Genomic DNA, 12,182 nt, shown 5'->3' with positions numbered 1-12,182 from the left:
CACCACCTCCACCATCTTAGGTAAAAACGTGGCACATCTGGGCCAATCACTCATCTCCACCATCTTAGGTAAAAAGTGCCACAATATTGCAGCCCCTTTCGACCTCCGTCATCTTAAGTAGTACAGGGCACAACATGGCAACCCCCACCCCACCTCCACCATCTTAGGTAACAAGGGGCACAATATGGCAACTCCCACCACCTCCACCATCTTAGGTAAAAAGCTGCAGATCAGGGCCACCTCCCATTTATACCATCTTAGGTAAAAAGTGGCACAACATGGCAACCCTTTGACCTCTGTCATCTTAAGTAATATGGGGCACAACATGGCAACCCCTCCACATCCGCCATCTTAGGTAACAAGGTACACAACATGGCAATCCCCCCACCTCCGCCATTTTAGGTAACAAGGGGCACAATATAGCAACTCCTATCACCTCCACCATCTTAGGTAAAATGTGGCACTTCAGGGCCTCCCCCCATTTTCCACCATCTTAGGAAAAATGTAGCACATCAGGGCCACCTCCCATCTCCACCATCTTAGGTAAAATGTGGCACAAAATGGCAACCCCTCTACCTCTAACATCTTAGGCAACAAAGTGCATAACATGGCAACCCTTCCACCTCTGCCACCCTAGGTAACAAGGGACAAAATATGGCAACCTCTCCACTCCCAACATCTTAAGTATAAGGTGGCACATCAGGGCAACCCCCCCACCTCCGCCATTTTAGGTAACAATGGGCATAAGATGGCAACTCCCAACACCTCCACCATCTTAGGTAAAACGTGGTACATCATGGTCAGCCTCCCATTCATACCATCTTAGGTAAAAAGTGGCACAATATGGCAAACCTTTGACCTCCACCATCTTAAGTACCACGAGGCACAACATGGCAACCACCCTACCTCTGCCATCTTAGGTAACAAAGTGCACAACATGGCAATCCTTCTACCTCTGCCATCTTAGGTAAAAGGTGGCACATCAGGGCCACTCTCCCCTCCACCTCCACTGTTTTAGGTAGCAAGGAGGTACAACGTGGCAGCCCCTGCAACCTGCATGTGTTTGGTGTGATAAGCACTGAGGGAGGAAGGCTGGGTCAGTGGGCCCCATGACACATTTTATAAATAAAGACGCAAACATCGTTCTGTGCTGAGGATGCTTTATCTGGTGTTTGTGAAAATGCTGGCCAAAGGAAGACCCTTGGGCACCTCCATCACCCTAGTGAGACACAGCTAAATTTACACTCTCAGTTATCGTTCTTCCCAGTCAGACACTGGGGAGTGCTTTTGGAAGGGGAGAATGTTTACTTATGGTTTCAAATGAAAACAGCTTCTGTTCTATACTTTTTTTCATTTTTATTTTTATTTTTTGTATTTGTTAAATCTCGTATATATTTTAGCCCTGATTGTGCTTCCTATTACTAAAAATCCTGGTTCTCGCGTACAGAAGACATAACTTTTTAAACATAGCATCGCTCCCGGTCCCCCTCGCCCCGGAACCACCCGGAGCCGCCGCAGTTCCGCGGCGGGCCGGGAGAGCCACCGGACGCCGCCCGCCGCGGGCTGGGCGGAAGGCGGAAGTGATGGCGGCGGCGCGGCGGGGCTAGGCGGCGGCGGCGGCGGTGCGGAGCGGCGCCCCGGGCCCGACATGGCGGCCGGCGGCGGGGGCTGGCTGCGCCTTTGCTGGCTGCTGGCCGCGCTGGCGGGGCTGGGCGCGCAGGCCAAGGTGAGCGCAGGGGAGCCGCGCGGGGCGTCAGTTGTTAACGGTTCCCGTAGGGGCGGTGCGGCGCGGTGCGCGCCGCGAAGGCCGCGGCGGAGCTGCCGGCGGTGCTTTGTAGGGCGCTGTGATCCTGCTGCCTGGCTAAGGGAGAGCGTCTTGGTTTTTAATAGCAAGACGCTTACCTGTTGTCAGGGTGCCTCTATGTCTGATTTTCCTCCTTTTTAACGGTAACTTGCTATTTGAGTTTCCTGTAGCAAGGCCAGAAACGATTTTGTGTATAGCGTGGTCAAGGTTTTCGTGCTGACCTGCACCCATTTGGGGTTACTCTGACTTGATCGTTCAGTATAGTAGTTTATTAGCAATATTTCTTAAGGAATTATTTTGTTTCACTGTCAGGAGGTGCCTTGGACTAAAGATAAGCTAGGTGTAACTGTTGTCTCTTGTTTAAAAGTGTCTATCATTTTTCACATTTACTTTGCCTTTGTTTGGAATTCCAGTTTTGTACTTTTCTCTCTACTGCACTGTATCCTGCTGCTCTTTAAGACAAGAGGACCACAGGTTGTGCTAGTCTGTCAAATAGTTTTCCTCACAAAGTTATTTTTGTTGCAGTGATGACAGAATTACTCTCAAAAGTTTCTTTGCCAACCCTCACTTGGGATTAATATTCTTTCAAGAATTTCTTGCTTTAAGCTCATCATGATGTACACTGCTGTCTTCGTAAATTGAATAGTTAAGTGTATCAACATAAGTAACTTCTAAATGTGTGATAATTCGTAAAAACAAGACCAAGCATGATTTTTCTTGTGAAGAATGTATTGTATTTGCTGTCAAAAATGTGTTATTTGACAAATTGTTATGTTTGTTACTTCTATGTCAGTAATTGTGAAAGGCAGCTATTAAACTTGAAAGAAATCTTGAGTTAGACTATTCAAAGATACCTGCAAGTACTTTGTGTTGAACATTTCGTGCATTTCATAAACATAATGCTTTCTGTGTTCTGCCCTATTCTGCATATGATGATTTGGTCTAAGCATGTTGTTTTCTTTATAGAATTCTGAGGATGTCCGATGTAAATGTATCTGCCCTCCTTACAAAGACCATTCGGGCCATATATACAACAAAAATGTTTCACAGAAAGACTGGTGAGTTTGTAATCAGAAATTATAAAGAATCTTAGTGGTTAAAGATGTGTTCTGCTGTGATTATACGTGAGCGTCCTGTAGTGATGCCAGGAGAAATTACATTTCTTGCCTAACGTGTTGAGCCTTTACGTTTAAAAGTATTCTGGAATTCAGCTGTAGCAAGGGACAAGGCTTGAAATCTTTAATTTTTCTCTGTCTTCTATTTCGGTTTGCTTGTTTACATTCTTGTTTATTTATCATAGAAAGGGAAAAGGGGTGTTTTAAGTTGAGTTCAGTGATAAGAAATTGCATAATGGCGAGGAAGCATATGCATGGAACTAGGACTCAGAAGCATTCTCTCTTCTTTCCTCTTGAAACCTGTACTATCACGTAGGGATTGTTTTGGAGATTTGTTCCTCAGAGTCACAGCCAAAGAATGCAGTTATATGAGATGGCCTGAGCCATCTAATAGCCTATGCTTCCTGCGAGAAAGAGAAGTATTGCTTTTCTGTGTCACAAGTGTGCTCTATTTTAGTGTTTAGGCCAGCTATGGCATTTGCTAGACCTCTTTGAGCTGAGGACTGTTGTACGTGGCCAGGGTTGAGGGGCTGGGGAAGAAGGAGGGATGACAGTCATTTATAACGGCATGTTTTAAAGTTGCATTGATGTCTGACATACTCAGGAATTCTTGGATCAACCTATAAAAATGTGACATACATTTTGATATGTTGACTCTTCTTCAGAAACATTAAGAATTAATAAATGACTTTTCAGTCTGTTGAGTAGCAGAGAGTTAGCAACTTGATTATGAAATTTTCATGCCCCTTAGTAGTCCCACTGAAATAGCTACAGGAATAAAGTTAGTGATACAAATGTGTACAGAGCCATGCCTTAACTTATTAAATTACTTACAGAAGAATTGTAAGAAACATTGCTGTAAATTTCAATCTAAGCTAATGAACACTGAATGTGCTGTCTAGTCTAAAGTATTATTTTGTCCCATATGATTACCTTAACAACATTAGGCCTACTGGCAAATTAAGTTGCAATAGTGAGACATACCGAGAGAATTGGATCTGCAGCAGGCATTTCAGAGCAGCGCCATTACTGGTTTTATTGTTTATTACTCCTCTGGAAATGGAAATAGATTTTTTTTTTTCAGTGGGTATTGTTAGTGTTTGTCTTACTAGCAGAAAAGACCCCATTTCCCTTTAAATCAAGATTGGCAGTGACTGAAGGAAACGTTACCTTTGAACTCTTCACTAATCTTATGGTGACAGATACTGACGCTTACAGAATCTCAGAAATCTATTTTCCTATCTTAAATCTCATTTTGTTGAGATGATTTTTTAAGAGGCCACCTGGTAACATTTTACGGTTTTGATCTTCTATTTGAGATGCCTTCTCGCTGCTTTTAAAAGGCTTGATTGCTGGTTCATGTGCAATGAGATTGACAAGTTTAGTGCTATACTTGGGCTTCTGCATCTTGCAAGTGACTTGTTACTGTGTAGAACAGGGTGGTCTACACCATCCTTTAGGCATTTAGATCAGTCACTCATGACACAAGAGCCAGATCAATTTTTAGTGTCTCTATGAATTATGTACAGTATGATGACTGCTTACTGCCTGCTTGTGCAGACATAAAATAACAAAATAATTTTTAATATTGAACCTGGAGCCTGCATCATGATATTCTTATTTAGGTGTTTCATTTCTTTCGGTGGAGTTGACTGTTCTTCCCACCTCACAGACTAGCAAACAGGGCCTTGTGCTAACATTAGCGTGTGTGGGCTGAGGGTGCTCCGACGCCAATAAAAGCATTCACCATTCTAGCCATGGAACTATTTCAGGAAGTCCAGTCCTGATGAATGATGCGCTAGAAAAGTATAGTGATGTGTTGGCAAGTACGTGGTATTGAGTTAAATAACCCACTTTGAAAGAAGTGTGTTGGCATTTCATGTATGAGAGGCTGACTGCCTTGGTAGTCATGAACGTGGTGGGAGGGAAGACACCCTGTCTACTAGTGGGATCAACTGGAAATCTGAGCAGAAGCTGCACTTCTGACTAGCCTAGCCTCCTTGATGCTGTTACTGTGGGTACAGGGGAGAATGTGATAAGGCAGAGGCAGTTGAGCGGGAACATCCTTTAGAAAAGGATCAGCCTTTTCCACTTGAAACACTGAACTAAAGAAAAAACTCGCTGATGCTAATATATGATATATTTACAGTAACAAACTTCCTACTGTACCTAAGCAAAATGCAGGCTTTATTCTATACTTAAGCAGCATATTGATGTAAACTTTCAATCTCATGAGATCATAACTTGTATTTTTTGGTTTTGCATCCTAAGTACTGCGCTCCTTCACAGAGGAGATTGTAATTCTAATTACAAATAAAAGGAAAAATTGATCCCTCCATTCCTTTCCAGAGATTGTGACGTGACACTCAACAGTTTTAGTTATGAGGAAGAAATACAAACAGAACTGAAGAGATTAACTGGTATCTGGCCATGTGGATTTGCAGCATTTTAATTTAGCCCAGTGCAGTGTTAAATCATAGGCTGCTGGTGTCATATCAGGCATTTAGTTTCATTACCTGCTTCTGACTCTGCTGACATTGAGTTGACATAGATGAAAGTGAAACATGCTTTTGTTCCCTAAGTGCTCTGCTGAGAGCCTAGAATATTAACTGAACAACCAACCTGAGTCATCACAAAGATCAAAATTATAAGTTATTGGTGGAAGGAGTTGTCTCATGGCAACTGGATTTTCGTGCTGTGGTATAGAATGTCAGTAATAGTGTCAACCACACTTTTTGGCATGAGAAATGTCTTATATTTTGTAATCTTTAAGTCAAAGTAGATTTTCACATCCAGTTCCAGTGCTTAAAACTGAACGCTATTTATTCAGTATCTCATTGCTTAAAGAAATAACTCATCTGACAATGAATTTTATTTAATGCCTGTAAGACCCAGTGTTAAGAAAAAAGAACTTCTGTTCATGAACACCAAGGAGAGGTTAATCTTCTTTTAGATACTGGAAGACCAGAATAAAGCTCTTTAAGTATGAAGAAAAAGAGTGCATAATAGTTGGAATTTATTTTAATCTGAGATGGCAGTGTCAAATGATGCATGTGTGCTGGGATTCTAATCCTTGGATTTGTTATGCTGACAGCTTTATTTCCAGTCAAAATATTGTGTTTAGTTAGAAGGATCTTAAACACTTGTTTAGCAACTTGTCAGTAGCTGAATTTCTTGTTTAAGTAAAATAATAGTGGAGTAACGATTAAAAAAATTCTTGAATATCTATAATTTAGAACAGCTGTACTTAAGCAAAGGTCAATTCTCAACCCATGTAACGGGTCTGCATGCATCTGAAGATGTGAGAACTGCCTACATAGGGGCAAAGTACGGTAAACCCAACTCAGAACTGACTGAGCAGTTCCTGTCTTTCTTCAGTGATTGTCTTCATGTGGTTGAGCCTATGCCTGTCCCTGGACCTGATGTAGAAGCATATTGTTTACGTTGTGAATGCAAATATGAAGAGAGAAGTTCTGTCACAATTAAGGTAAACAATGTAATTCTGTTGGTATACGTTAAATCCTTTAACTGATTAGTAAATATATCTATGGTCTTTTAGAGAAACACCCTTTATGAAGGGAAAACTTTTCTAAAGCAGTCTAAGATTTATTTATTTTTCTTGATAGTTGTTCATGATTTGTTTTGAGCAATAATGATAATATCAAGCTATAGCAGAAGGAGTAGGCTCACAAACCTTTATCAAAGATCTCCAGTTTTGAAATTAAGCTTTATACCTTGCTGAAATTCTGAGTGTTCTAGGGTATTTTGTCAAGCTTTGGACTTTATATTTTTGTTACTGTTTTAGAGGGTCTCATTATTCAGCTATGTTGTTTGATACAAATTTTCTTCCTATCTTGGCAAGCTACAAAGAGCAAAATCAGCAAAATCAATCATGTTTGCTCTAGCAGGGGATTTCTTTATTCACATTCTCATCCTGTTAGAACCATTGAGCCTTAGTCTGGGTGAATACATTGTGTAGTACATCTTTTCTTCTGCTCTATTATTTCTTTTTGGTATTCTAGAATTTTGTTGCTTTTTCTCTTTTCCATTTTTCTTACTGGCCTCTGTGACTGTTTGCAGTCTAACCCGGCAGATGTGTGCTAGAGAATGGAGATCATGCAGGAACCCCTAAATTTGTGACCCTAGTTTAATGCTCCTTATGAACAGTGGTCTGATTGAGGTGAAATAACACCAAATTATTTTAAGAGTGATAACGCAGGATTTTAGCAAGGCCTCATTAAGAGAAACTTTATTTCAAGCTAATTTATCAGTCTGTCCCAAAACTGTAATGCCAATTTAATAAATTGATGGCTCTTCTCTGTGCATGGGTTTTAAGTCATCTGGTGACACTGCTAAAGGCCAACAGGCTCATCACAAACTTTGTACTGTTCCTTTGGTCCTTGCAGCCTGTTGAGAGATTGTGGAGGTAATGGCACAACTCTGGCATAAATTGTGTTTGTGTTGTGCAGGTTACAATCATCATATACCTGTCTATTTTGGGCCTACTTCTTCTGTACATGGTGTACCTTACACTGGTGGAACCTATACTGAAGAGACGTCTTTTTGGACATTCACAGCTCATACAGAGTGATGAAGACATTGGGGTGAGTTCACCTGACTGCTTGTATATTTGGGTTAATGTAAAGATTGGAATGATTCATTGTTACATAACTGTTTTGAACAGCTTTTTTTGCATGGCAGTATAAATTCCTTTTCCTGAAGGGAGAGGATGGTCTTCACAGGAGTCAGAAATCTGTATGATGACTGTGAAAGCCACTATTTCATTTTTCACTGGGCTAAAAAGTAGTCATGAGGACTGCTTTTGTTACCCTGCCTCTATACACAGATTCTGTCCTAACCAAAGGAACAGAGGAATGGAAGTAAGCTCATATAGGAGGTATGAATTCTGGTATGTTGATGATCAATACAGTCTCCCTAGAGATCAAATTTTATACAAATTGGTTACAAAAGCAAAGTATACGCTGAAGGGTTACGCTGAGGGGTTACATCTTCTGTTGCTCTGGTTTGGATTTGTTGATGCTAAAAATTCAAGAAGGAATAATTGTAATGAAGGAATATAGTGACTGATGCTGAAATAATTTCTTTGTATTACAACTGAAAATTAGAATGTGGTAATACATTCTCACAGATCAGAGAAGCCTTTTACGTGAGGAAAAGGAGAATAGTCCATCAATGGCAAATGACAGGGCATAGTTTCCTGTCTCTTACTGTCCTTTGCCATCTTCAGCACACTGTTTTTGGCTTCAAATAAAAATGGAACAAAATTTTCTTTAGTACCACTACAGGAAGGGAGTGGCAAGAACTTATGAAACTTGGTTGGAAAGCGTGAGACGCTTTAGTATGGGGAAGACTGGTGTGAATAGATTATTTTTGTCTTGAAGAGGGACTTAGAGTAGTATGAAAATACAGACTATCGCTCTCTAACTGTTTGTAGTTCATGAAGCTGTTGAATCGGCATGCTTGGGAAAGTTATTGCCATAAAGTAATGTGGGGAAAGTATTCTAAACAGCAGTGGGGTTGGTGGTTAAATGTCAGTGTTGAACCACATGAAATGCTAAAACTGCAGAAGTCTCAGCATCAATGTACTTTTTATACTGAGCCCTTAAGCAGCACTGTTTCTGCTGGTAAAGTACACATCACATGTGGCATAGCCTTAGAAAGAATTTCTGAAACCAAACCCAGTCTATGAAACAGGAAGGCTTTCCATCTGCTTAACCTAAGTCTTCCATCAGACACGAGCACTTCATAGTAAGTACTGTTGAAATAAACGTGAGCTAATCAGAAAGATTAGCATTTATTAGTGTCTTACAATAGAATCCTTAAGGATGTTTTTGTCATTCCTTCAAGATAATAGCCTTTATTAGCTCTGCCACCTTTACGTACTTTGATTTCACAACAAAAATATGTGATTACCCAAATTTCACCTAATGTTTTTCGAAATAGAGCTTATTCTGACAGAGGTATACTGTTGTTATTGTGTCCCACTGTTTCTGCACTTTCCCACATACTATATGGAGACATGCTCTGTATGTGTTGACATCTTAATATTTTCCCAGTCACTTGCAGGAGGCTGTTAGCATTTTTTGGAAAGGAGAGGTTTGAACGACCTTTTTTTCTGCCTGCATCCATACAGAAAATTGGGCAGATTGCTATTTGAATTAAATGAACTTGCTATATGTTATACCTGAAACAAATTATTTTTATTTTATACCTTAGATAAATTATTTTAATACCTCCAAATCTGGGCTAGAATTCTGAGTGAAGGTGGAGGGAGGACATGAAATAAATCCAGTGGCAGAGCTCATGTTAACTGCAGAATGAAATTATCTTAAATTCTGATCCATCTTAATCAATTTTATGTTTTGCTGTAATTTACCGTGACTCTTAAGTGTGCTTGTGGAGTCACTAGTACTTATAACTGCAGCAGTGCTTGGAACAAAAAGCACTTAATCTTCTTGCTTGGTTCATGTTACTCATTTCACATCGTCCCATCTGTGACAGTGAATGTGAAATAAGTGAAGGTGATTCATGGCTTAGCCCTTTCCTTGCCTTCCCTCTTGCAAGTTCTTCAAATATTCATCCTTGTCTTGCTCTGGCAATATCATCCGCATTGATTTTGTTGCTCGATTTTGAGCTAATGTGCTTGCTTTTTCTTACTGCCCGTTGGTGGCAGTGGCAACTAGTAAATTTAAGTCACTTTGAGAGACCTCTTTGCTTTTAAATTCTTTTTTCCTCATGTTTTTTTTACATAGAAATTGACAGTAGCTATCCTTTGAGCTGAGATCCTTATCAGACTAGCCAGTACAGTCTAGCTTATTGAATGCTCTCCCCTCCTCTGTCTATTTTATGGTGGAAGTGTGTTGCTATTGTGATTTCGTTTCCCTGTGAATAAAGTGATCTCTAATCTTTAAACTTACCATTCTAGGTATATCCAGCTGCATAATCTTTTATGTAAGGTCATAGCTCTTTGGGTCAGGGATCGTCTCTTGCTCTGTTTTAGTGTATTTCCTAGCCCAGAGAGGCCTTTGTGTGGCTTTGGGACTTGTAGACGTTACTTTAATGGATAATCTTTGTACTGCTAAGAATCATCATTGAGCTACTATGCACAGAATCATGTCACAAATACAGTATACATTCATGCAAACATCTTCAAAAGCATTCTGGAATAACAACAACAACAAAAATTATACGAGGTTTATATGCACCAAACGGCAATCAGTTATTTAACATGGGACATAGTTATTTTTTTCATTATGCATTGTATACACGATGCTTTCTGACATAGCTTTAGAACCACGACTTTGTCCAAAACATCTTGATGACCAAATAAGTTCAATTCCAACTCTTACTATTTATAACCTGATTTTATTTACTAGTAGAAAATACAGCTTTGCAGATACTGTTGGAAAACAGAGAGAGTAAATATTAAACAAGCCCTCAGTTATTGTTGAGCTCTGTCACTTGAACAGCTGTATTTACACTTTGCTTTTGGACAGCTTGGTACAATGGCTTTAGTTTGGTAAACACTGGAGTGTGTTGGTTTTACATAGGATCTTTGTGTGAACATCCTGAACCACCTTACAGTAACAGGTCGAGAAGTGGCAGTGAACTGACTCTCTAATTCACGGTTAAAGTGAAGTTAAATGAAGTGCTTTCATGACATTAACAGGAGGTCCCCGGCATCTGGGTCTATTCTAGATTTCTGTCCCTGACAGCTAATAATGGATGCAAGACTGGTTTGACTGTGCCATGAAGAAATCAGTGGACGTTACTTTGAATGAAAAGTTGAAGAACTGTTTTAACTACAAAAAACTTGCTTTGTCATCATGGCTAACTAGCTGGTTAAAATAGCTTGTTTTACCTTAAAAACCAAAGCAAAAAAATACCAACAAAATAAAACCTTCAGTTTCATTGCTCGTTGGAATTGCTGAGGTCTAACTATTGATTTTTGTCATTCCAGGATCACCAGCCTTTTGCAAATGCTCATGATGTGCTGGCTCGTTCTCGGAGCCGTGCCAATGTATTGAACAAAGTGGAATATGCCCAACAGCGCTGGAAGTTGCAGGTCCAAGAGCAACGCAAATCTGTTTTTGACCGTCATGTTGTGCTGAGTTAATTGTCTCTCAGTAGTAACTCCAAGGAAGTAAAGCAGACTAATTGAAAGAACTGACTTATGTCTTCCTGATCCTGCCACTTCAAAGGGGTTTTCATAAATGGTTCGTTACTGGTTTGAAAAAATAAAAATAGTGCTTAAACTTTGAAAGAATGTACTAGAGTGGAAGCAATTAAAAAGATTAGTTAATCAGAAGCTAAAAACCTTTGCATTTTCAAATGGCTCTTACTGATAAAACTGAAAAGAAAACAAACCGTGAGGTAGCTTTGTTTGCCACTGTGGTACGTTATTCACAGTTGTGACTTTATGGTGATTTTTGACTATATATTTCTCTCTACTACTTACGTGGTTAAAAAGTACCTGGGAACACAGTAACTACTTACAACTCACTAATCACTTTATGTAAAGACCTTTTGTAAATATACTTGGATTTTTTCTGCTGACTAATGCTAAGTACTAGAAATCTAAATCTTGCAGTGTAGTTTTCACATCAGAGAATGAACTCCTGATTGGTTGTATTCATCATTTGGTTTCTTGCACTCATACTTTCAAGATGCTTGTATGTCAAGTGATGTTTGCAGATTTAAGGCAAAACTTAAATGGACACTGACTCGTTGAGCTGCATACTTGAATTACTGTGATGTAGATAAACTCAAATGCAGTGCACATCAAGACAGTGTTGGCATTTTGTTTTATTTTGCTTTAATAGTTTAATATATTGTATGTGTATGATATCTCTTTAAAACAATCTTCTCCCTTTCTTTTCATGGGTAAAGTCTCAGGAGATATATGATGAAATATTTATAATAAAAATCTTTATGCGTTTGTCTGGATTGATGGTGTAAGGCACGTACTTTCTTGAGCACCTGTCATCTTGGGAGTTAAGTGTATTTTTTTATCTGTGATTCTGTACTCATTTCTCTTAAGAGGTATACAGTTGCTAGATGACTAACTTTCATATATCCCCTTTGGAATGTAACAATTAAAATGGATTTTTGAAAAACAGATGCACATTATCTATGTCATCATTTTTCTCCCTCATTACCCTGCATGTAGGTTCCACATATAAAAGCACTTACCTGCAAATGCTTCAGAGTAGAAATATGAACTTGTTCAGTGCTTAGATAAG

At 39.6% G+C, this 12,182-nt stretch overlaps 1 protein-coding gene across 1 annotated transcript; it reads left to right on the top strand.

The window, feature by feature from the left end:
• The first annotated feature begins 1,573 nt into the window (after window positions 1–1,573).
• TMEM9B (TMEM9 domain family member B) lies at window positions 1,574–12,058 on the top strand. The gene is made up of 5 exons (XM_040558519.1): window positions 1,574–1,726; window positions 2,771–2,862; window positions 6,298–6,406; window positions 7,389–7,523; window positions 10,901–12,058. Exons 1-5 carry the CDS (start codon window positions 1,649–1,651, stop codon window positions 11,054–11,056), a joined length of 570 nt encoding a protein of 189 aa, XP_040414453.1. The 5' UTR covers window positions 1,574–1,648; the 3' UTR covers window positions 11,057–12,058.
• The last annotated feature ends 124 nt before the right edge of the window (window positions 12,059–12,182 follow it).

The sequence above is a fragment of the Cygnus olor genome, chromosome 5 (genome assembly GCF_009769625.2).
Source record: "Cygnus olor isolate bCygOlo1 chromosome 5, bCygOlo1.pri.v2, whole genome shotgun sequence".
Lineage (NCBI taxonomy): Eukaryota > Metazoa > Chordata > Aves > Anseriformes > Anatidae > Cygnus > Cygnus olor.
Note: the sequence above shows the minus strand (reverse complement) of the source record. Positions and strands in the feature narration are given on the sequence as shown.